Genomic DNA, 27,158 nt, shown 5'->3' on the forward strand with positions numbered 1-27,158 from the left:
TAGGGAAGGTGTTTAGATAAAAATTAAATTTTAATTTTTGTTTATACTTCTATAAATATTTTTATAAAACTATATTTGATAGGGTTTCTTTATAGTTTAAGACGTTTTTTTTTATTTTATAAGAAATGTGGTTCTAAGTATTTGATAATTTAGTTTCTTTCATCTTGTTTGGGTCCGGGTTAAATGGTACAGCCATTTACAGCCATCTCCACTTATACTCAAAAGAACGAATAAAATTACAGTACTTCTGAAAGAAAAATTAATTTCCTTTTCACTAGTGCGTCTTTTAATAAATGAAATCCATCCGTTTCAGAGAAAAATGGTGTTCCGTTTTGCCCCTGGCCCTGTTCCGTTTAACATTAAAAATTTTTTTCTTCATTTTTCCCTCTTTACATTTAATTAAATAACTATTATATGGCTTTACGGAAAACAAATTAAAAAATAACCTAATGTAGAGATATGCATGGGAATCACTCCTTTACTTTTATTTTTTCTTAATTCTTCTATTTAAAAAATTTGCATCGTAAAAAAAACTGTCCCATATAGCCCCGGTCTCCCCTACCTATTTCAGACATCGTTTTCATATTCGGAAAATGATGTCATGATTTAAATGTTCAAACGAGCCTCGATTTCTCTCCCACTCGGATATCTTTATGTCATCCCATTTTCGACATCATTTTTATGTTCCAAAAACCATCTCATAATCTAAATGTTCAAACGAGCCTCGTTTGCGATCCCTCTTGAATGTCTAAATTATATTCATATCCATTTAAGTTCCAAAAAATGTTGTCAACAGAATACAAAAATTATATCAAAATGACATCATTTGTGCCACCTGGGTGTGCTTGTTACTTCTATTTTGGTCAGTCTCCGTTCTGCACTGTTAGTCTGAACCTAATTCTGAGTGTTTAACTTTCCTGGCTCTTTGTAACTTTTCTAAACTGAATGTTATTCTTTTCTATACTCATCGCTGCTTGTTCTAGGCCTTTTTTAGCTGTATTCCTATCTGTGGTTGTATTGGTCTGGGTGGCCACTCATGCTTGTTCGTGCCATCTCAGATATGATTTCTCATTATTCTGCTCCGTTCCATATTATTAATTCTTTCTTTGTTGGTTTAGACACAACAGTTGGACACACACAGAATCCAGCTTAACGTGCGCAAAAGTCAGACCATCTACACATACATCCTTTAACAAAGTTTTTTTGCATTAATCTCAACTTAACGAATAAATTACAGGGTTGCTTACAAAAGTCCATTTGAACGAAATCTCTGAAGGCTTTTAACTTATAGCGTCGAAACAAATATTGATCGATGCCGTTCGTCGAGAGAAAGTAACCAACCCACTTAAATCTAATAATTCATGTATTTATAAAGATTTTTTATCATTTTACGCACCCAGGCTTTCCTATCGGATATGCGATGTGATGCCACGTAGGCTGCAGCGAGAAACACGTAGAATGCAGCAACCTATTCCAGCAACGATTGAAGAGGTTGCTCAATGTACCCGTACGAAACTTTTAGCTAGTTGTGTACTAGAAAAAGCTACAAAGTTAGGAGAATTTAGCTAGGAATTATCAGATCAAAATTTTTAAATTCCACATTGGGAATTTTAGGGTAGTTTTAGCTTTTTTTCTAGCTGGGAATCTTAGATTGAGGGTAGCTTGAAATTTTCACGCTAAAGTAGAACTAGGGGAAAAATATACTTTACGCGCGATTTCCCTTTGTATGCAGGGTCACCCATCCATTTACTTCTCAAGTCATGTTTGCTAGACTTACTTACTTATGGTCGCTGGTTCTCCGGATCTGGCATCTTATGAAAAGTATATTGTTAATAAATATTTGATCGTATTATAATTGTGTAAATTAAAATATAACCATTTTGTTAACCATGTTTGTTTTGTTTATTTTTTAGGATATTAAAGCGTACTATACAGATTCGTCGGGAAACGAGAACCATGCAGAAAATATTAAAGAAATTTATCACATATTTTCTCTCTAATTGGATCAGCCAAGTTTCTCCGGAAGTCTTTAGCGTTTTTTGTTCGATCCACCAGACTAATAATTTGGAAAATCATGGCAATTTTGGCTGAACAAAAGCATGGTCGAATCACAACTCAACGTTTGGGATATATTATGTAAATTCACATTCTATAAATAACCAATTAAATCTTATCTGATTTTATTATTTTTTAGCTTTTCTTGAAGAAGCCGATAATTCTAAAGCTCAGCATTATGAGTCTGAATCATCACACAGGCGATCTATGTGGCCTTAACCAATTCGGCAGTGGAAAAGGACAAATTTATTGAAAAAATGAGTGCGACTTCATCGAGGGAAATATCAGTTTGTGAGAGCTTCTTAGAATCAAGAAATCTTAAGAAACCTGTTGTATATAAAATCATAAATGTATACGTGATGTGAGAACAATGTTAATTAATTAATTTGTTATCCAAGTGTGTTTTCTGAGAAAACACATGTTTCTGAGCAAGACATTGCGTGGCTAAGAAGTTGCTAATGTTAAGAACAAAGCATAACTTAATAACTAACAATATTTTGAATTTTGTATCTAAGGAAATGTCGAACTTCTTTAAAAGTCTGTTTCAACTTTAAGCTCATCTTATTTATTGCTGTGTGCTTTTCAAAATGTTAATTTGAACAAGTCTCGAACAGAATTTTACAGTAAAAATTTTGGTTTGAATTCTCAAAAGCAGCTGATCTCGGTGTAAATGAATAGGTGCGAAAATCACATTGAAACTGCTTCTCATGTTTAACGAATTTTCCATCTTGTCTTTCACTACATACCGTTAAAACAAACGTGTACTTCGCTAATAATTAATTCTGATTATAGACGTCTGTATTTTAATAAGCAACCTAGTCTTCATGGCGAAATTCGTGGACACATTGAACCTAAACATTCCAAATCACGCAAGCTTTCCAAAGAAGATGTCTGCCGAAGAATTGGCTTCAAATATCCCAGATTTGCCAAATAGCAGAATTTGAGGTACTATTGTATCCGCTTGTGGTAAAATTAAAGAGGCTCACGAGAGTAACCCCACTAACACGGCTCATCAAATTGACCTAAGATGTAGGTAAATATGGGATGAATAGATCCAGGTCGCAACTGGAGGGCGGTAGTATAGGATGGGTATATATATATTCGAAGCTAGTATTGAATCGAATAAAGAATAACAATGGTACATAACGTGCTGAACATTACTAAAATGCATGCGTGTAGCAGAAATCAAACTAAACACGTCAAGATTCAAAATAAGTTTATCGCCGCATTATAAGTAGAAAATACTTGCGTCTGGGACTACAAACTACTTAGAAAAAGTGTGACTCGGTTGCTTATGCTACACACTGAAATGTAAAAACGCATCATATTTTTTTGCAACTCTAAATCTAATTTTTCGACAAATGATACACGCAAATTTATTTCAGAAGAGGAATACATAAAAATGTAAACATATATTTTCCATCCATTACTTCTGCATCGAGCATTCTCATTTAACATATGAGAGTTTCTTCCTACTTTATTTGTTTTAGCTAAAAATAATTTTTTTTGTACGTTTTGATGGGATTGAATGAGATTTGTTTCTTACGCAGTATCTGGATAGAACCTTCTAGATTGCTATGCTAAAAAATATAGGTAAAGAGACGAGCTGTGATGAATGTCAACCAGTGTACCACAACAATTTGTTTTCGGCGCGTTTAATTGCCATCTCTTGATTAACGTGTTATTGTGCACGAAGTAGAGTAAGACTAATCATTAACGATAGAACGAAGATATGGAAACGTTTATGGGACAATTAAACAACTCTATCCTCCAAGCAAAATATTCAATCATATTTTGCTTGTAAATGTTGAATTTGACTTAATTTGTTTGCAAAAAGCTGCTATAAAAAATGCTGTCGCTAATTGGCACAAGATTGAAAAATACGTTATTGATGAATCAAAACGGCATCTTAGATCTGAAACCAGTATTGCACTTATTCTCAAGACTGAAGAGGAGTTTAAAGGATTTGGTATGTACAGTATCCTACAAAAATATCCTAACAGCGATTTTTTTGTTTTAAGCCACCTATCCATATATTGGGAAACTGTGTTTGACTTTTGACTTAAATTAAGGGGCTAGGAACAAAGCGAAAGGTGGGAAGAAAGTAATGTCTGGAATAGCCTTAGGCTCGTTGTCAATTTTTGGACAAGTGACGAGAAAACCTAAAAGCTGCCGAAGATTTTTTTCTCAAAAAGAGCTAAAAAGGGGGGAGTCGTCCTATCTCCTCATGCTAAAGTCGCGAGACGGACCCTGTTTTTAAAGAAAAACACTTCGAGGGATAGGGAAGGTGTTTAGAAAAAATTAATAAAATTATGAAAATATTTTATTTTTATCAACTTTTTGATGATGCATCTTTGGTGCAAAAAAAACCTTTGGTGCTATTTCCTAAGTTTTTTTCTGATTTTTTAAAATGCCAGTTTTAAAATTGCGCTTATGGGGGAAAATTGGGCGTATTTAATTGTTGAACGAGGCTGTAGAGACGTGGGGATAAAGTCCTCCGAAAATGTCAAGTGTGTATGATTTGAAGATCGTCTTTTCTCCTGCTCGGGAAAAAAAGAAAAAAGAAATCTATCTCTAGTCGTTCAAAAATTATTCGAGTTGCAATGAGACACGTAGCGCCATAAGCTTTATCACAGTGCATGTACCCGATGAAATTATCACTCAAAAAGGAAGAAAAAAAATCGGATCTATAATTTCAGGTGAGAGATGCACACTGGTTACAGTCTGCCTTGCAGAATCTGCCAAAGGGACGTCCATTCCACCATTCTTTGTCTTTCCACGGTAACATTCTTTTCAACTAAAATATTGTCTCTTGCTAATAATTTTTTTTGTTTCGGAGTTCATCATTTTAAGGAATATTTCCTGCATGGTGCCCCTCTCGGTTCTGCTGAATCAGCCAACAAGTCTGGCTAGATGTCAGTCAAAGATTTCATTTTGTTTATGAATCACTTCATCTAGCACGTTCGGCCTTCGAAGGAGAGCGAAGTTGTTTTATTTCTCGATAACCATATAACCAGCGCAGTGTGTGAAATATGTATTATGGGCTCATGCAAATTTTATGACAAAGAGAAGGTGGTTTTTGTGTGTTGATTATTCATAATTGTCTTGATAATGGTAATTTTTGGTTATAATTTTCGTAATCGTCATCTGCCGTTAATATTTCTAACAGGAATATACATTTGAATCATAACATTCTTTATTTGTGTATACATTTAATGATGTACTGCCCCTTTAGCTGATAGTCCATAAAGATATTATTGGCCATCACACACACATAGCAGGAGCATTGTGCCCCTTCAACGGAGGATCTTGTATTTAAATTTTTATGTTTTCACATTTACTTTTCAGTTTAATAAAGGGGAGTTTCTGAAAATTAAAAATACGACGCACATAGCTAATTTTCCCCTCATTTTTAAGATAATCGGGAGTTTCAAATGTTTATTTTAAAATAATGGTGAAAGAAAAACAAAAAATCGCGCCAACTATGCCAACTCTCGCCCATACTTTGTTTATTGGTTCAACTTTTCCCAAATTCCCGTGGGGGTAAAAAAGGCGGATCAAGTAACACAAGGGAGCTATAAATTAAATCATACGAGTCTTTCCTATATAGACATCAAAACTTTTTTTAATTTATTTTGATATTTCGTAGAAAGACACTATATACTTAACGACGTCGTTGACAACGTCGAGTAAAGGGATGCCTTGTTTTTGGTTTATGCATTTTTCGAAAGAAACTCTTTTTACGCATGTTTCGCCGTTAAATGAAACCTATGCTAGGCTCTTGTGAGCAAATTATTGCATTTGTTCGACCTGGCTGGGCCATTCAAGAATTAACACAGTTTAAGGTTTGTGGTAGTCGTGATGGTAGTCGCGATTGCGGTTTCTGTGAAGACAGGTGACACACAGATTGGTTATCACTCGCACACAAACTGAAACACAGAGGGCTGAATGGGCCAGAGGTGTTCTACAACACACAAAAGTCGAGAAAACGATCGCAGAACTGAGACAACTCAAGAAAATGTTTCTGAAGAAGAGTAACACACACTCAAAGGGTCTTCAAAACATCGAAAAAATTCTTAGGACAATCACGGATCGTATGAGTTAGAAAGAAAGAGAGAGTGACATGAATGCCCCGAATTCAGCGTGGTGAGCAGACGACATTGATTGACAGTTAAGAAGGGAAAACGGAGGGAGGGAAGATGTTGCCAGATTTCAGAAAGGCTGCGCTTTCGCAAGATCAACGTAAAAATAGAAGACGCCAAAAAAATTCTTCCTGGTGTAAAAAAACATGCAAACACCAAATTGCTTTGGGATACTTACTGGCTTATCATGTTGTATCACATTGTACCTTTGCCGTTTAAAGCAAATTTCTGTTCGAGTTATTTGAACGATTATGTGGGATTAAAAAACCCATCGTCAAGTCAAGAGCAGTGAATTTTACAAATGCTATATGCCAATCTCATTTTAGCGCTGTGGCCCGGTTCACATTTCGGGCTAAACGGGTTATGGAATAAAGCAAGCGGAAATCTCCGCGGGTTTGCTCCTGTGTTTACCTTACCCCTCGTGATCGCTTTTGTTTTCGTAGCAAAACAAAGTGCTTATTAAGAATATAGGTGTACAAAGGAGAAAAGCCGCGAAGATTTTCGCTTGCTTTATTTCGGGTCGAAAACGGGCTGAAAACATGAACCAGACCACAGCCCTACTCTCATTCGTAAAATATTGTACTAAGTTACTGGCAATTAAAAATACTAGTATTTGTGACGATCTATTACCAAACGCTTGCGATTTCTAGTTTATTTTATCATCCACATTTAGTTACTTGATTGTCTACTCCTTTTTTAAATCAATATCCTGAAAATAATCATATTAACTTTCGTTCTGATGACATTAAATACAAATAAATTAGAATGAAGAAAAAAGCATATATAAACTGTTAACGTGGAATTAATTTTGGTGATTGCTTGGAATAGAATATTCCCAAAGTATTTGAAAGATTTTTTCACTTTCATAGTCCCTTCAAGATTGTCGCCATTCCGTCATTCTCTGCGACTCTAAGAGAAGTGAATAACCTCTGGCTGCGAATTAATCATTTATTCTGAATAATTTTATGCTTTGACATAATACACAAATCTTAAATGGTTTCATACAAAAAATATTAAAACATTTAAATTTTCAAATTGGATTGATGTGTATAAACTGGGTCTGAAAATAATCTCTCGGAAAATATTGGATGATGGTCATAAGTTCATTTGCCATTAAATGAATAAACGATAGCTTAAGTTTATTTTCCAGCATTCCCACATAAGGGAAAGCCGGTGGTACTACTGCAAATAGCCGTCAGGCTGCTTGTTGATGTAGTGATGACTACACTGGTAACAGTTGACGTACCGAAAGCCAACAAGAATCGATTTGGACTTCCATCAGGCACCACGAAACCAGATTCAATTTCCAACGGAATTAAAGACGATTCGTCAATAGATGTATTGGCTACTTCTAAGGATGGCTCACCTGACCTTAAATTTGTAGTAAATTAGTAATTTCACTTATGCGATCTTTTATGTTGTTGTAAAGTAGAAAATGTGTTAAATTTTAGTTGAGATTGGTTTGGATAACTTCTTACTTTGTTTCAACGGGAAGAAAGGTACCACCTTCCTTGTTCTGGACTTCATCGTCGTTATAGAAGAGCCCTCTGCGACTGCGGCCCTGGGATGCAGCATCGTCGTAAAATAGTCCACGACGCCGGCGTCCAATAGTGCATGTCGTTAAAGTTGACGTTGAGGTGGTGCAAGTAGTTACGGATGTAAATGTTGAAGTGGTGGTAGTGGTTTTTTTAATTAGGGTGAAAGTGGTAAATGTTATGGAAGCGGTGCTAAGAAGGAATCGTTCTTGGTCGTTTTTATGGGTTTCCGATGAAGAAGAATAGCCACAAAAAATGGCAAAGATCAATAGACAGGTAATTTCAAAGCGCATTTTCTGATATTTTAGATAATTTCTGAAATTTAAATATCTTGGATAGAACTGAAAATTTTCAACTCTAGAATTTCCGCTTAATATGAAATATGTATGATTTCTGTGCAAACCGTATGACTATTTATATGTAAACTTGACCTAAAGAAAATTCGTTGCACCGAAGATGAAGAAAATAACTATAGACCGCCCACAATTTTTCTGGTGTGGTATGAGGAAGAATAAAAATAATGGCATCCGATATCAGACTAAAACACTTTAAGAAGATTGGTTCTCCAAACTTATTAACATCTTAATAATATTCAGATCGAACTTGAACGATTTACTTCGAAATAATTAAATATACTAGAAGATATTTTAAGTTTAGGGGGTTGAGTAAGTACATAAATGTTTAAATTGGTCGAGTAACAAATCTGGAAAATTGATAATTTTTGAATACTCTAAATGTGTGTGGTGCTGAAACGTAGAGCGAGAAAGGTCGCATATTTTCTCATGAGATCTCATTTGATTTTCACAAGATCTCCTGTGATTCTCATATGAGTATAAATTTCTGACATTTTTTATTTGATCAACGCATGTGAGATAGTATGAGATCATGTGAGGAAAAATTCCTCATGCAAACTCATACAAAATCACATTCTCATTTTAGAAAACTAATTTCATCTCATCCTAGATCATATAAAATCATAACTTCATATGAGTAAGAAATATGTGATCTCAAGTGAGATTAAATCATTTACTTATATGATTTTCAAATAAATGAAATTCTAATTCCGAATGAAATCATATTAAATCACATTTTCATGTGATAAAACTTTTGACATTATTCAATATTCTTACATTATAGCTTGGACCTATATGACAAGTGATGAAGCATATTATCGTAGGTCACAATGCAGTCAATATTTTTAATCAAACTAAAAGAACGGATAACAATTGAATAGATTGCAATAACATCGGGTTTTCTATTTATTAATAAGATTTATAAATACAGATTAACGGTAGAGTATTTTTGTACTTCATATCAATATATATAAAATGGAGTTACTTAATGTATATGGAAACTTAGGCTAATACTATCCACCAATATACACAGTAAGGGCGGGTTATGGAGCTATGTGGAAAGAAACTTGCGGCCACAACAGCATATGGAATCCTGTTCTCATGAGATCTTCTGATATCATATGAGAAAAAACAAAAATAATAATTTTTTTTATAACGTTGCAGGTCGTAATTTAAACTTGACAACTAAAAAATAAAAAATAAGCAAATTTTTCTCCTGACTTTTTAAGAAAACTGTGAACCTAAAGCACTTAGGGGGGATTTGTACTAGTGGACGCTTTTTTAATTTTTGAGCCCCCACTTCTTTATTTCTCAATATTTTTTATCCCCTCTAGACTTGGGAAAAATAGGAAAAAAATAGCTATCAAAAGTGTATTTTAAATTTATAAAAATTGCTTTGTTTAAAACCAAAAGCACTTTGAAAATGAAGGGGGATTGGTCGAGTCGCGGGCAAACATGCTCATGTAAACAAAAAAACTGTAGAACTGCACATGTTATTCTTATGGACTAAAAGAACACTTTGCAATGGCTTCATCAACTAAATTTTCCGAAAAATTTTCCCTTTTATCTCTAACCCAGTAACACAATTTTCCCCGAGAAAAGGTGTATTCGATATTATTGCGTTTTTAAGCAATAATTTGGTCAATAAAAATTAATAAAAATTGGTTTCTGAAAGAATCCGAATTGTACTTGTCTATGTCACAAAAGTAATGGAGTCGTCTGTATCAAGCCGTAAGTTGATGTAAACTCTGACCATGAATTAATTTTCATAAATAAAGTAGACGTTATATCGATTAAAAAATTATGCAGTGTATTATCAATACTTAAAACGGATTAAGTTCCAGAACATTTCATGTTGAAACAGAGTATAAGTATTTTTTATGTTTAAAATAAGGTTCTCTCCGAGAGGAAAAACATCAGTTGGATAATGCAAATACATGCAACTCAGCATCCGAGCCTCGTCTATTAGTGGTGTAGTTGTTAGGACTTCGGAGTAGGATACCGTAGGTTAAGGAAATAAATCTAATTTCCCGTTAGATTTTAAAGTTTTCTGAAATCATTACATTTCTAGAAAAGAGAAGGAAAGAATCAAGCAAATTTTATAACAACAGATATACTGTTCAGAAAAAACATGATTTTTTCTGATGGGAAAAAAGTATGTGGTATCACTGGGAAAAAAATTATTATCGGTAGTTTATATTACATTTTGCTGCCAGTTTGTTAACGTGAAAAACCGGTCTTTTGACTGTGTATCAGCCTATGGTAAAGTTAAATATTTAATGTATTAAATTTTCTTATTCTTACACCACCATAAGAAACGTCATCTGGTAATTGTTAATGATTATCAATTAAATCACAAGATTAATATGTCCGGTATTAGCAGTCGGGTCTTCGATATCTCATCAACTTACTTTGGTAATTTTACGATTAAAATTCTTTCAAATTCATACTTGATTTAGAATCTATCGCTTAACCAACAGTTTACAATCTTTAATTCTTGCTGATACAAAAAGCTAGCGTTTTTGGACATGACTTCTACGAACTTGTCTTTATAATGAACACAAAAAAAAATTTCATTAATAAGAATTGAAATTATATCATAAAATCAAAACCAAAGAAACGTAGAGAGGTATCTGTTCAAGAATCCACAGAGCGATTATTTTCCAGTTTACTTCTTGACACACCTAGCAGAACATGATATCTTTTGGATCTCTTAAAGATATCAACTTGTCTTGCTATTGTCTTTGCTTAGCTAAGACATCTTTTAGTCTCTCTTTAGACATCTTATTAAGAAGTATATGAAGGCCTACTATTGTCTTATAGATTCTACTAGATGTATTTGAAACGATATCTTTTCATTCATTTTATTTATAAGTTTATGTATTAGGAAACACGCTACTTCTGTGCGTTAATAAAAATATTGCCCTACAACTGTTAGTTTGCATGACATTTATTAGTTTAAAGAAATCTATATTTTAAAAAAAGTTACCTCATATCTTATGTAAATATCCCACTGAAAAGGCGTAAATCACGCCATAAAACCAAGAGAATAATTTTTGTATGCACGTTAAGATATAGATGAACATCTTAGGGGATAGCGGGGTTATTTTGGACGGGAACAGTATTGGAAAAATGATCCAAGATGATCCAAAGGATTATTTGTCTTGTTGATCGATTGGAAGATCGAGATCGATTCATCTATCGATCACTTTTTCGCGATCGAGATCGATTCATCTATCGATTACTTTTTTCGCGATCGAGATCGCGTTCATCGATCCCTCCGAAAAGATCTGATCTAGATCGAGATCGAAAGTGCTGGGATCGAGAATCAATTCGACTGTGGTGCCATCTATGAGTTGCAATCGAAGCTCTTCACATAATTATCTTTTCAGACTTAATTATTTTTCAGACGACGAGGCTCTTTCGTTTTTCTTTCACGTGGTACTTTACGATTTGATAATTCGACTCTGTTTTTAGTGTAAGCTGGTATTTTTCTTAGAAATAGAAGGTATATTCACTGTCAATAGATTGTGTTCTTTCTATTTATTTATTTTTTTATTTTTTATTTTCTGCATTCTGCAGACCAGTCTGAATAAGATGGCTTTTATTTATACTTTGATAGTAACGATGTAGATGGTGGTGCAGCTTTAATCTCAGAAGAACACTGTGAAGAAATAGATGCGTAAGTAACTAAGTATATTAATCGTTAAATATTTAGCTTAATTTCCACTTTGGCTCATGATAAAATGTCTATATCAGCGATGAAGATGCTGCTGCTGGTACTGCCAATGTCAATCGCGGTAAAAAAACTAGTGACAAACAATCTGCCACCCTACTGAAAGGAGTGGTAGGCTACGGCAATTAATTTTAAATTTGAAGTCAAACTCAAATGTCTCGAAATGTTAGTTTTTTTAAACTTAATGGCGTCTGCTGCCGGAATTAGTCAACGAATCCTTCTAAAACTAAAAAAAAATTGCCGATGAAGTAATAAGTTTGAAAACATGAGATTGAACCGTAATATTACCGTTTAATGCCCTGAATTACCAATCTGTTTTTACTTGGTGTAACAAAACGGAAATAAACTTTTTGGGAAATTGATCAAAATTGATTCGATCAATTCGATAAAAAAAAATCGCGATCGATTTCGATCATTTTGATCAAAAATTTGGTGGGATCGAGACTGCCTGTTACTAAAATATTTAGAAAAAATAAATGAAAAATTATGTGAAAAATGTCATTCCTTAAACGGGAAAGTAATTTGATGTTCCCATCTATTTTATTTCTCAAGAAATCAATAAAAGTAAGAAAACCGCTATTCTTTTTTCCTTTTTTTTAGTTTTTTGGGGTTACGACCAACTAATAGCTCAACAATTAAATATAAAATATAATAAAATAATACCTTGCCCAACCCTTTATTAGTTGCGATAATTTTCACATTATCAATGTACATAATTAAAACATTCCTTCCTTTCCTAGAGGACCATTGCTGGGGATTCGTTTGGACAGACGATCGGGGGAAAAATTGGACTGCAGGGGAGATAGGGAATACTGAAAACGCCCCCTTTTTCAGACGAATCCGCCCGATTTGTCAAGTTTTCACCATCTAGTTTTAATTTATGAAATTCTGTGTTTATTAACCAGAATTAAACATTTCTTTTTACAAAACAAGAGACCAGACATTTCCCTACTTAAAAAATTACAAAAAAAAACAAAAAACTGGAGGATCAGTTCTTTTTTTTTGCTTGTCCAATTGATCACCCAAACCGTCCTGTTTTACCCCCGTTTTTTTATTTTTCGTAACTTGTTACGATTTTTATAAACTCTATAACTCAGAGACTTCTAAACAGAGAACCTCGAGAAAAATAGGGAATATGAGGGTAACCATCAACTATACTTTCATCATTTTTTTGTCAAATCGTAATAAATTTCCTAATAATCGATTAAATACGAAATTCGTCCGGGATAACTCCGCCCTCACCTACTGATGTGTGATATGCTATGCGCTTTCTTAACAGTCGATAAAGTAACAAACTATCTTATCAAAACTGAGTTTGTAACTGTATCATTACTATTGCGTTTCGGGTTGTCACCCCCTCATAAGCGCGCGTTTTCTCTGTTTAACAGAGAAAAGGCGCCGGAAGAAAGTTGTCTAATCGTAAGTGTCGTATTTTGTTTGAAATGGTTAGAACTCATTTTAGAAAAAAAAGAGGAATAGTCAATTATGTTCACATTTACAGTGCAGATAGAAAAGAATATTCTTTGACGTATTGCTCCAGAAATGTCGTTTCCTCACTGTTAGCAAAATTGTTTTGTTTTCAAAAGTTGAAACTTTTTATTTCGTTGTACGCGATTATAGTAAGTTTTAACCTTTGGTTTATTATTCCGATCTTGTTACCATTTTAACAAGTTATGAAACCTACAATTATGAAAGGTTTTAACTTGTGAAAAACGAAGGTTTTTATTGTCAAAAAATGTCCATCTGGGGTTCTGCAACGCAACACAAATTAATTTATAGAAAAAGGGCTTTAACCAATTTATGAATATTTCAGAATTTCCGATTATATGGTTTATATTATATATGTTAATGATACTAAATAGTATTAAATAACAAGCTGTTTATTTAATTACCAAATACAAAATACTTGTTCTTACTTGTTCTTAGTTGGCCAACATTGAAATAACATGAAGTACTGTAATAACAGAACAATAAATGAACTTGGTGAATACATGACTTGATTGGTAGGTGTAGTGCTAAACAGATAGGCTAGCGAAACACGCTGAGTTTAAAAGGAGTAGTAACATAAAACACTATAGGTAAAGTTAACTACAGTGTTAATGCATTTTTAAAGAGATATTCAATTCAGGTAGAGTGAAGCAGATTCTTGAAAATATTAACTGTTTTTGAAGATCTTGATTGTTCAGTTGTTCTCTCGAATAGTTCAGATTCAATGAAAAGGATCAATGCCATTACATCTTTGCACCATTCCAAGTCAAACACGACATAGTAAACTACCAGTAAAGAAATCAGTGCCTTCGTCAATTCTACTACGTAGAGGAAGGGCGATTACCCAGCAACTAGGTGAAAATTTATCAAAATTTCATCAACAAGGGACACGTTCTGTCCATTTCTTCGATTGCTGACGCCATATCAAGTGAATCATAGAAAAAAATCACGTTATGATTCAATATATAGAGCACGATTACACCACTCCCGCATAACGTCAGCCTACACCAACAGACCCTAAAGGCAAAAAGGGGGAATGTTCATTTCGCGAGGGCTAGGTGGCTTAGAGGATGAAGCCCGGCATAGCCATAAAACATAGGAATTTTTTTGGAATTTGTTTCCAAAATTTCATTCATTAATGTCTCGGCTTCTCAGCCGAGTATAAAAAATCATGAAAATTGTTTCAAGAGGTGGGCTATCCTATCATTTTGAAACAATCAGAATATTTTTCGATGCAGCAGTTGACGAGAACACTGCTGCACAAAAACGAACACTCAAGTTCTCATATTTCTTTACAGTTTTCACGTTTTAGATGGGAAGTGTTTAAACTTTTTAAGTTTTGCTGCATTACTGTGTATTACAAATTTTGACAAAAATCAAACAAAATCATTCAGTACAAAAATGCTTACATGAAAATTAGTTTTTGTTTTCAATAATTATTATTAAAGTGACTTATGGCACTATTCTTTTTCATGTGTGGGTAGTCCTATAATCAATTATATTTGGGTGGGAAAATCCTATTTACCAGCATTGGAGCAAGTTGAATAGTTTGTGGTGCTGGCACAAGTAGCCGTCAAAGAACGGGTTGAGAGAGAAGTTGATGTAGTTGTCAATGTTGTCGTGCCATAGGCCAGTTTGAACCGAGGAGCCCCAGCGGGGAATCCCTCTGGTAGGCTGAATCCCGATTGAATGGTTAGGGGGATAGAATTTGTTTTTTCAAAAGTAGTTTCAGATTTCGCAGCAGTTTCTGTGAGTTCAGCAGATCTTTATAGGTGCCAATTAACAAATTTAGAAACTAATTAGTTCGTCAACTTTTAAGACATATGCAGAACAGAAATGAACATTCAACATGCCATAGTATATTAGCATACATGTTCAAAATTTCGACAGTCTTGGCCGAAAGTTCCAATACTTCGTACTCAAAAACTCGTAATTTTGTTCTATTGATTTTGGTTTTGGTTTTGGTTTGAGCCTATGGCAGGGGAAGAACTTTATTTAATAATATTTCATCCCCTTATGCCACAATATCTAAATCATCCTATTCTCCTTTAATTGTTGGCTTTCCTCGACGACAAATTCGGTTAATTAATATCATGATATGAAAGACAATACTTCTGGTCTTCAATAACATTGGCTTGTTTTGACACATCATCATCACAGATGCCATTGATTAATCATTCCTTATCAAAAAGTATTGAGAAATTTTATCCTAATATCCCAGATCGTTATTGGACCAAATTGCTTATTATTCACATATTAAGCGTTCGGAAAATTTTGTGGAAATAAAAGAGAATAAAGAAAAAATTAAATAATTTTTCCCCCGTCATTTGATGATGCTATATACCCGCCAATAACTAAACTTATACAGTAAAAAGCAGGTATTTATTTGAGCACAGGGTATTAAAAAATTCCAGTCAATACTATATTTATATCTATAAAATGTTAATTAAAAAAAATAGTTTACCTCTTTACTGGGTTTTCAGACAAAGAAATGCTACCGTCCTTCGTTTCAGTATCATCATCATCATAGAAAAGTCCACGGCGTGTACGACCTTGGTTTTCTTCCTCGTCGTACAAGAGACCACGGCGACGACGTCCAGCTGAGCAAGTTGTCAATGTACCCGCAGACGTGGTGCAAGTAGTAACAGATGTAGTGGTAGCAGTCGATGTGACTGTGGAGAGGATCACCGTAAAAGTACTCAAAAAAATACGAGCATTATTTTTTGGCTGATTGCTTGTGTCTTCAACTTGCGCTTGAATAATAGTAAGGGCAGCTAAAAGCGGTATTATATATGCTATTTCAAAACGCATTGTATTTTATAGGGATAGAAACAAGCAATGTTCAATTTGGTTAAGATATTGAATGGCCTCTGAAAATTACTTAGCCGACTATATATACCCATACAGAATGAGGACTAGATGCAATATGTACTAAAATGGTAAAAATGAAGTAGATGTTTAGAAAACTGTTATATCAACATTGTAAGTGAAGAATAGCTGCTTCGAAGCATCATTTAAGCAGTTTCAATGTATTTACTAATAGGATTCCACATTCAATTTGTTTGAGAAAATTGTTGCGAATTTTTTCTCTAAACGAAAAGAGTAGCCCCCCTAACCATTATGGTTCCGCTAACTTTAAAAAATTTCTACTATAATTTTTTACGTCTATAATTTTTAATAGCTTTTCTAGAAAGAGCAAAAAATCTATTATTTATAGTTACTAAATGAAATCAAAGTATAAGGAACCAATGAGACTCAATACAACAGAGTAAGGTAGCCTTCCTAGTGACTTACAATGTTCGATATAGTTATTTCTTTATTTTTATTTTTTTTATTCTTTATTATTAGCTACCTACCAACTTAAAGAGCAATTGATGGGAAATTTACATAAAAAATTGTGAGATTAAATTTCATCTCATCGTAACTAAAAACAATTTTAACAAGCGATATCTTCCACTGAATACGTCTGAATACTGAATACGTAATTAGGTTAATCTTTTCAGAATCGCAAGGCAATTCCAATTGCACAAAGTCTTTATTCTTGATTGTTTTATTTCCCGAGATAGTCAGGAATGAAAGTCGTGAAAAATCTTCCACCTCGTCAAGATTGCTTTTGTTGAATTGTATAACGTAACATCACTAAAAATCATGAGATCAGCATGATTTTTTTCTGTTTTCCTACTACGGAATGGGTTATATCTCACATAGTATGAGACAAAAATATATGTGAAATATTTTTTCATGACAAATTTGAGGGTGACATTCTCATCACTTTAATGAGAAAAATTTTAGATCATCAAAAATTATGGAAAAATCAATTGTCATTCAAAATCAAATGATTTCTCATATAGTTTGATGATATTTTTCCGTAAGGATTATCGTGGATTTCATGTTGAACTATAAAATTTAAAAAGAGAAGTTCTTTGAGTTTCTTGAAAAATATCTGTCTCAGTTTCCAAGTCAAGCCGATGCAAGTTCCTTTGTCAAGACATTCCGATTAAGCATGATTTATAGAGGAGTTTCCTGATAGTAAACAAATGTTTTGCCACAGCCAAACACACATGTTTTCTAAAACATACAATGTTAGATAGTAGTTGAGACTTGGCAAAGTTAGCGCGAATTTTATTTTTGAGCCCCCACCTTACCATTTAAAAACAATTTAAATACCCACTAGGCTTTAAAAGCAAGAGGAAAAAATTAGCTATCAAAAACTTATTTTTAGTTTATGACAAACCTCTTAGTTTAAAACCAAAAAGTATTTTTCTGATTTAAAAAACGGTTTTAACACTGCGCTTAAGGGGGAAAAAGTGGTCGTACTTAATTGGTAAACGACGGTGTAGATACGTGGGGGTAAATCCTACGAAAATTTCAAGTGTGTATGATTTGTATATTGTCTTTTCTCGAGCTCAGGAATAAAAGAAAAAAACATTCTATCTCTAGCCATTCAAAAGTTATTCCAGTTGCAATGAAACACGTAGCGCCATAAGAATACACGCAAAACTAGGGGGTGTTCTTAATTCGTTGGTGGGTACTGTATATACCTTTTAGTTAGTTATTTATTTTTTTAGGGATGCATATATTTGGTTTTTCCATGTAGTGTTAAAAAACCATGCCGATTATCGGACAAATAATTCCCGAAAAACGGGAATCCAGATTCGGGTATTTTGATTACCGAAAACAGCGGCAGTGGAGGGTACCACCAATCGGTAATTAATGTTAAAGTTTTTAACTGCTTATACATACACAGTTAAGTGTTAAAAGCCTTCAGAATAGCTACATCAAGTCCCTGTTGGTTCCCCTCATAATATTATAATGAAAAATAAAGAGAAATTAATGTATTACTCCACTGGAGGCCATCATTTTTTACATTAATTTCCCTTTACACAAACACTAAAGTCTCACCTACACTAGAGGTTTTTAAGCCATTAACCATTTATTTTTAAGAAATTAAGCTAAGCAGCAAACATTTCTACATTGGCGTGCATTTATTTCTGATTTTAGGCGTGGAATTTTTTTCAAAAATGGCTGACAATCAAACTATTTTAAATAAAAAAACCGTTTCGCCAAAGATGGTCTGTCTCTTTGCCAACAAAACCACTAAGAATATCTCCGAGAAAAAGAGTTTTGAAAAATGCAAACGATTAATCCGGATATGGGAGTTAATCTGCAGCCAAGCGAAGGTAAATTTTGTTGCAGTTACTGAATGTCTCTGAAAAGATAATTATATACATTGTTTTTAATTGTTTTTCTAGAATTTTAACATATCCATGGAACGAAATAGGAATCCAACAAATGATTCAAGGTGTGTCAGAGTACCCAAAATTGTTTGACATTTCTCGTCAAGATTACAAAGATTTAACTGTACATGCCCGTGCACTCGAGGCTATTGCTCGGACGCTGCCAAATTGTAGTAAGTATCCACTATGTTACATTGGAGTGTATATCACTGCTTAATATTTCTGTCTTAATTAGCCGGTCCTGATGTGAAGTCAAAATCGGACTATCTGCGAAAACTTTCGATACAAGAGATGAGAGAAAAACATAAAGAAGATCCATCTGGGACTTGGATGGTTTGAAGGGTCACCAACGCAAACCATTTCCGTTTTATGAAGCAATGGGTTTCATTGCCCCATTCGCAAAGGAAGAGTCTAATACTGGTTAAGTTGTTCATCGTAAAACCAATAGTCTAACTCATCAACGCATATTGTGATTACTACTCTTTATTGATTATTATTATTATTTTGTTTTCCGCTCATACACAGTTGTATTTTGAAGTCGTTATCCATTTAGTTGCAAATTTGTTTGAACTAACTAAATGACATAGTAAATACCATGAATAAAATTCGTCTGCATTTATTCACGACCGAAATCTAGTGGCCTTTTATGAATTAGATAAGCAATCTTTCTATCTCCGCCTTCCTTTGGGTCAATTGACAATATAATTCACTTTGAGTGTAAGTTGCAAAATTAAAAATTTTAACTTCTAAAAAACTTGAAAGTTTAAAGAACTAAAGACTTAAGAAAAACCTCTAGTGTAAGTGAGCCTTAACACACTAACACTCTCTCCTAACTTTTAACACTAACTCTTACACTAACCGCTACACCATCGACTTTGTTAATGATAATGAATTTGAACTGACACATTGCAAGAAAAGGTTGCTACATTGTTTCTTGGATTGGTTTACAAATTATTGGAAATGAAAATCTTGTTTTACAAGCGTATAATATATCAGAAGACTTGATTCTTTAAAATATTGTTTCATTTGCCCTTAACAAAATTTTTCTAAGTCCCATATTCTCTTAATCGTGTTATATATAGTTGTAGATAGAATTCACTATATATTGATATGAAAATCCGAACTTATCAATAATTTAATATGATGCGTGCTAAGTAGGCCTATATAAAAGTATAACTTGATCACTAGTATTTGACCCAATATATTCTTATTAATTTTCTATAATAGGAACATTAATATTAGCTCCCTACGTATAGAATTATTATAGAAACTCACATTGACTAAATGTACACAAAAATGCAAAAAATCTATTAGTTCCCAGCCAAACGGAGAAAACAATTACGGAAATTATACATTATTATCCTCGAAATCAAATTTGGGGTATAAAAACTACCGATTTATCTCTTTCAGTGACTTTTAATAACCGTTTTCAAAATTGTGGTGTGTAGTTAGATTTCCGTTAATACCTAACTACTGATAATCGGTAGCCTTGTTAACAGTCGATCGGTTCCCTCTTTCTACACCGTCCCATATAAGACTGTGGCATTAAAAATCGAAAACATTTAAATAAAATTTTTATTTTTATGGCCACGTTGGTTTTTATTGTCCAAACATGGTTTAAATATTTGAAAAATCTGTGGCTAATTTTTTTTGCCATTTGCCATTTTTTCTCTTCTTGATGAAATTTTTCATATTTATGACACAGCTATTTAGTTCAAATTGATGTAAAATGCTAGGCTAGCTATTAATGAATAATGTCTCAAAAGGGAAAAATATTCCCCCAATTCCCCAATTAGCAGAGATATTGGCAATTGAAAATCTTGAAAATTTTTCGTCATTTGATCTTGAAATTTTGTTTTCATTGATTTTTGAGAAAAGAATTGAATCGATGTAAAAATGCTGGGCTTGGTTGGCTATCGATGGTTGGAGTTCAGAAAAAAATTAATGGCCGGAAGAATAGATCTCTTTTGCTTTTTTCAAAATCGGCCGCTAGATGGCGTGGCGAAATGAGGTCTGTCAATGGCGAAAATCTTCAGAAAATGAAGAAAATTTTTTTTTCAATTGCCAATATCTCTGCTAATAACCGTTTAAAATAAAAACGGGGCGAGTCGTCTCTGGAGGGGGGCAAAATCTTTCATTCTAAAAAATTAGATTTTTTTAGAGGTCTGGTTTGCCCGAAAACTGATGTCAAAAATCAGCAAAAACACTACAATATCTGGGGGGGGTATCTTAGTTTTTATTAAATAAATTAAAAACTATGCTAGCTAGAACATTGCGGATTTCATTATTGGGTTTTCCGTAAAATTCTGCACAAATTGGTTTATACGGGGACTGACTGCAATGCCTTCGTCACCCTTTTCCAAAAAATTTAAACCCCCATAACCCCCAATTTTGGCCTGATTGAGTGTTGGACTCAGTGTTAAGAAAAAACACAATCAGTAAGTTATAGAGTTTAAAAAACCGTAAAAAATGACAAAAAGGGGGGGGGGGTGGGGTGGACAATTGGCATGAAAAAATGGAAAACCCAAAATTCGAACTTATCCTCCAGGTTTATTGTTTTTTATACATTTTAATGTAGAGAAATATCTGTTCTTAAATTTTGTAAAAAAATACCAAATTCTGGTTAATAAATACAGAATTTTTTGTATTTAAACTAGTGAGTAGAAACTGAACGATTCAGAGTGACGTCATTAAAAAAAGGGCGTTTTTAGTTTTCCCTATATCTCTATAGTTCGATTTCGCCCTCGAGGGTATGTCCAAACAAACCTCAAGCAATGGACCTCTAAGAAAGTTGCTATACAGATTTAATTATGTACAAACATAATTTGAAAATTGTCTCAATTATAATAAAAGGATGGGCAGGCTATTTTCTATTATACTCTACATTTATACTATAGAAAAAATTACCGAAAAATTGCAGTTTTTTCTTTTATCCATAACTTGAGTGCCTTACTAACGCCCGTGAAGCTTTAAAGAAACTGATTTTCGAGAAGAAAACATCTTTCATCACTCAGAAGATAACCGAGTCTGCTGGTAAACGTTCTCTCTTCAAATTGGTAGACTCTTTTCTCCTTAAGAAGCCTGCACTGCGACTCCCGGATCATGACTCACTGCCATCTTTGGTAGGGCGATTCAGCGTTTATTTTGACACCAAAATCTCGACTATTCGTTCTGTCTTAGATTCCACTGACTCCTTTCCAAGTCACGATGAATCTGTCAATCTGAACTGTGATTTATCTCTGTTTCGGCCCATCAAAATCAGCGAGACAGTCGCTCTGATCATGTCGTGCCCAGCAAAGTCATCACTGCTTGACCCTCTTCCAACTTCCCTCCTCAAGGAATTCGTAGACGTCCTGGCTATTCCAATTACGACCATAATAAACCTATCGGTCTCTAGTGGCGTTTTTCCGAAGGGGATGAAAATCGCTCTCATCACACCACTTCTAGAAGAAACCTATCAGTCAAATTACCGGCCAGTGTCGAACCTGTCTTTTCTGTCTAAGCTCGTTGAGCGTGTCGCTGTGAAGCAACTCACCGCTCACCTCAACTTTTTTTACCTCTTCACTCCGGTGCAATCTGCTTATCGTCGACATCATTCTCCAGAAACGGCACTCCTTCGAGTTGTCAACGACATGCGAATGGCCGTTGATGCTGGTGATGCTGCGCTACTTTCGTTGCTAGATCAAAGTGCTGCCTTTGACACTATCGATCACTCCACCTTATTGAATCGCCTTTCCGTACGGTACGGGGTAACTGGAGTTGCGCTTTCTTGGTTCTCGTCCTATCTGTCGGATCGTTGTCAATCTGTCAGCCTCCGAGGTGTCTCATCCGCTCCTAAACCTCTGAGATATGGTGTTCCTCAAGGATCGGTACTTGGACCCATTCTTTACATCCTGTATACTGCACCAGTTTGCGACATTGCCAATCAACATGACGTCCCGGTTCATTTCTATGCAGATGATACCCAACACATGGTTCGCTTTGTGCTGAACTCTGACGGCTCCCCTCAGAAAGTTGCTTTTGCTTCGTTATCACGGTGCATTGCTGAGACAAAGGAATGGATGACGACAAACAAACTGAAGCTGAATGAAGCAAAGACAGACTGTCTTCTCGTTTTCTCCGACTCATCACGTGTAAAGCCTATTAGCATGCCGCTAATGGTAGGTTCTTTTCCAGTTCTCCCGTCTACTTTGGTCCATTACCTTGGTGCTGGGCTTGACTCTCAGCTATCTATGGAAGCCCAAATTTTGGCCACCCGGAAGAAGGCTCTATTTCACCTCAGCCGTATTTCCCGGATGAAGAGATCTGCCCTGGCTCAACTACTCCATGCATTCGTTCTCTCTACTCTTGACTGCAACAACTCTCTTCTGGTCGGTTGTCCTGAATCAAAGCTATGTGTGCTTCAAAAGGTTCAAAACTGGGCTGCTCGACTCGCGACTGGCTGCAACAGACGTGACCACATCACTCCGTATCTTAAATCCCTTCACTGGCTTCCCGTCCGCCAACGCATTGATTTCAAGATATCATTGCTTATGTTTAATTGCCTAAATGGTACTGCACCAAGCTATTTGACTTCCCTTGTCACGCGCTACGAGCCACCCAGTTCTCTTCGTCGTTTGTCCTCTCGTCCTGAGCTTGTTGTACCAAGAATCAAATCGAAGAAGTATGGGTCCACCTCCTTCTCATATGCTGGTCCAGCAATCTGGAACTCATTGCCCTTTTCCGTGAGATCTTCTACAACGTTGGCACAGTTCCGCTCCTCCTTGAAAACCCATCTCTGTCGTGTTGCTTTCGAAAACTGAAATTAATATGCTTCCTCTTCCCCAAGTCATTGCCGTGCCTTTGTCCATATTATTTGTAAAAGTGCACGTTAAATATGTATTACATAATTATTATTATTAACTTGAGGTGAGGAATAAAATTCCCCTCCTACAACCAAAACTTTGGAACTAGGGTTTCTCATCTTTCTTCGTTGACATCGTGGAAAACCATGCCAACCATTTCAAATTTTTCTATACATTGATTGAAAAATTAGTAAATTGTATGTAAACTTAAATTGAGCTACATTATTATATCTTTGTATGCAGCAGTGGGCTCAAACATCTTGCGAAACAACTTTTAAACTTGAAAAGACTCAAAAACTTTGCCAAAAATGAGTCATCTTAAAACATTTCGTGTCGTAATAAGCTAAAAATTCTTCCTCTTTACACCAATAGATGCGTGGTTGACAGATTTTCTTACTTTTTTTCCATTTTTATTTATTATAATTGTCCGTTATATAACTATAACAAAACCCAATTTCGGAACTGCTAAATAACTTATAATGGAGAATTATTTTAAAAGACTAAGAATTATAAAAAAAAATATTCTTCTAGACAAAAAAAACTTAAGTTCTTATGATCCCAAAATCTCTTTCTTCCCTTGGACAGAAGAGGGAGAAAGAGAAAGGGTAAATATTTTTTGATATGGCAACACTGGTGATGGAGAATCGAGGAGAAGAAAACGGAAAACTTATAATTCGTGTTTTCATTTTTGATTTCATTACTATAAATGAAACTTAAAAAATTTGATATTATGACCACAGATAGAGCTAACGCAGCTCTTGTTTTAAAGAAATTTCCCACCCTATAATATTACGTAGTTACTGAATAACAGGCCTCCAAAGTAAGCCCATTTCCTACTGGGCCTCTCGGCCGTACGGATACTTACGCAACGCGATAAAAACCACCTATTGCGTTGTTGAAAAATTTCAAAAACAATCACATGATAACCCGCCTTAATATAAACCTTTGAAACAAATTTTTTTGAATTCCACCGAGAATTCTATTTTTGGGAGCGTTTTGAAAAACAGGTTTTCCCTACTGATCCTCTCAGCCGTACGGATACTTTCGGTACCCACTGTAGCCCGGATGGATATTTCGGCCATAGCAACTCCGTCGAGCCATTGGTCTTAGTCTTCGATAGACGTGAGCGTAGGTTGCATCGCCAATTTCTTCTCACCCCATCGACTTTTCAGTGCCGGTGGGAGCTTGGCAACCAGCTGCGAGAGAGTAGCGTAACTGTAAAGCTCAATTCCATATCCTCCAAGTCGTAACGTCGCCACGACGGAGTGAATATCCGCGGAGAAAGAACGGAGGTCATTAAAATCGTTGTCTTTGAAAGGCCAGAGTTTCATGATTGATTCGGTACAAGCCTGAGAGACGATTTGCGGATTGCCGTGTCGTATGTGAAGCTCGTTGAGAGCGTGTTGATAAAGACCGGGATTCAACAACGCTCCAACAATGTCCTTTCTAATCGATGGAGTTAGTGTGTTGTGAAGATAAGCGATGCGTTCCGCGTCGGAACTAACGGCATCGTGAACGAAGACCTTAAACATCTGAATAAACATTGGCCAATTCCGAGGGTCTCCATCGAAGTTCGGCGTCTTCATCCGCGGTGGTTTGATGCTCGAACGGCCTGGCGCAGCGTGGGCGGCACCGAGGCCATGGATCCAGGCGTCTGGCGTATAAAGTCCATGCGGGTTGTGGGCTGTCGGTGGAGGAGCGGAAGGTCCAGGGAAACCGGACGTGAATGTCAGGCTGGTCGGCACGAATGGTGGTGCCAAGAGGCTTCGAAAGAACGTCGGGACGTGACCAAAGCTGGTTAACGGCGTGAATGACGATGAAGTCGGGAGAGCGGCCGTGGTTGCTGGCCCGTATATGGAACCCATCCAAAATGGAGGCGAAGACACAATCGGATTGTAGGCGGACAGACCCGGACCGTATGACGGACGTAGGCTGATCGGCACATGACTAGTGCTGTAAGGCGGTGCGGAGGTGACTTGCGTTGCACTTGTCGGAATTGAACTCGTCGGGACCGTGCTCACCTGGATAGAAGTGGTTGGCGGCTGATTTGGGGGCCAAGCGTGGCTTGGACTAGACGCCGGTGAAACAGACGGTGGTTGGGCTGGCGGAGCAGAAGGTGGTTGAGCCGGTGGAAGAGACGGTGGCTGGGCCGGCGGAGCAGACGGTGGCTGGGCCGGCGTAGCAGACGGTGGTTGGGCCGGTTGCCTTGGCCCGAATAAATTCTGTTGACCGACGTTCCTCCACGATGAAAACCACGACGAAGCGCTTGCTGAAGACACGGGTGGAAACGAAACCGAAGCTGAAGATCCGGGCGGAAATGGGACCGAAGCTGAGGACCTGGGTGGCAACGGGACCGACACTGGAACGTGCGTCACATTACTGGTCCTCGGGACGTGGATGGTGGCTGTAGTCACCGGCGTGGACGGATGAGCCGCTGATGTAGGGACCGGAGCGGTAACTGATGTGGAAGTTGGTGGGACGAACGGTGGTACAGTCGTTGTAGGGGCCTGAGGAACTGCCGACGTAGGAATTGGAGCGTTTACCGATGTCGTAGTCGGCGGAACGATCGGTGTAGGAGCCTGGAAGAACGATGTTGGCGGAGTAACGACGTTTGAGGCCGTTGACATGGGCTGACTCGTCGTGACCGGCTGTGCTCTAGTAAACGACGGTGTGAAAAACATCGGATTCGTTATACTGGTCGCAGCGATGACATTCGATGCGTCTGCATTCAAGGGAATATGCGGCACGGATGCGAAACGTGTAAGTGTGCCGGGCGTGATAGCTTTAAGTAGTGTGCCAAGAATGTTCCCCTTTGGTGTTGACGGTACCGTCGCTGCCGGATGGCTGAAGAGTCTCGTTGGTGTTGGCATCCTAGCCACAGATCCGACTAACGGTGTGGTCATCACTTGAGTTTGAGCCGCTGTTGAAATCACGACGGTGTTTGGCTGCGTCCGCGGAGTGGCCACGGTTCGAATTATCGGAGCCGTGGTTGCCATCGTCGACGCTTGTGTAAACGCAGCTGGAGTTTGAGCGAGAATAGTCGAATTATTCGGGATGGAAGGATGCGATGAAACACGGCTAACTCTCGATAAACCGCTCACGACGGATGAAGCACGTGTTTGTACTGCCTGATTGTCGACAGTATCATCGTTGAGTTGTTGCCGCATGATTGCGCCGCTCAAACGCTGAAGATCTATTTCGTCGAGTATCTCGCGTTGTCTTCTTTCACTCTCAACCCTGCGTTTGTACTCTTCCTCTTCCCTGATTTTCGCATCTTCTTCTTCTCTGCGTCTGTTCTCGTCTTCCACTTTTTGAAGCATCAACTCGGCTTCCCTCTCCTTTAGTTCAGCTTTTTGAATTCTAGCTTGACGTGAGGAGACGCTGGAATGCCGGGATGAGGCTCTTGAAACCACATAGGCGGGTTTGGGATTAGTTTGGGCCAGATAGTTGTCACAAACAGTCAGACTTGCCTGGTGATCGAAGATGACAGCTTGGATCCAATCCTTTTCCCTATCGAGATCATCCTGTGAGCAGTTTGGAGCGTTACACTGAACGTAGCCATCGTGATGCTGCTCTAGGCTGTCGAATTCACGGACGTAGACGACACGATAGGCTCGAACGGTGTCCCGATCTTCGCCGATTCTAACCGATTGCAAGAGCTTCTTTCCCGCATTCGTATATACCATCTTTGCGGTGGTCCTGAATCTTTTGAGACGAGTGGGATCGGTGATCGCATCAGGATCAAACACTACTTCCTCCTCTTCGGTG

At 36.5% G+C, this 27,158-nt stretch overlaps 2 protein-coding genes across 2 annotated transcripts; both read right to left on the reverse strand.

The window, feature by feature from the left end:
- Positions 1-7,131: 7,131 nt before the first annotated feature.
- LOC124200359 lies at positions 7,132-8,121 on the reverse strand. The gene is made up of 2 exons (XM_046596568.1): positions 7,676-8,121; positions 7,132-7,568 (listed from the first exon to the last, which is right to left on the reverse strand). The coding sequence occupies exons 1-2, from the start codon at positions 8,023-8,025 to the stop codon at positions 7,337-7,339; spliced, it is 582 nt and encodes a 193-aa protein (XP_046452524.1). The 5' UTR covers positions 8,026-8,121; the 3' UTR covers positions 7,132-7,336.
- A 6,525-nt stretch (positions 8,122-14,646) lies between these two features.
- LOC124200406 (A-agglutinin anchorage subunit-like) lies at positions 14,647-16,181 on the reverse strand. The gene is made up of 2 exons (XM_046596630.1): positions 15,774-16,181; positions 14,647-15,073 (listed from the first exon to the last, which is right to left on the reverse strand). The coding sequence occupies exons 1-2, from the start codon at positions 16,118-16,120 to the stop codon at positions 14,827-14,829; spliced, it is 594 nt and encodes a 197-aa protein (XP_046452586.1). The 5' UTR covers positions 16,121-16,181; the 3' UTR covers positions 14,647-14,826.
- Between the last annotated feature and the right edge of the window lie 10,977 nt (positions 16,182-27,158).

Source organism: Daphnia pulex, chromosome 8 (assembly GCF_021134715.1).
Source record: "Daphnia pulex isolate KAP4 chromosome 8, ASM2113471v1".
NCBI classification, from domain to species: domain Eukaryota; kingdom Metazoa; phylum Arthropoda; class Branchiopoda; order Diplostraca; family Daphniidae; genus Daphnia; species Daphnia pulex.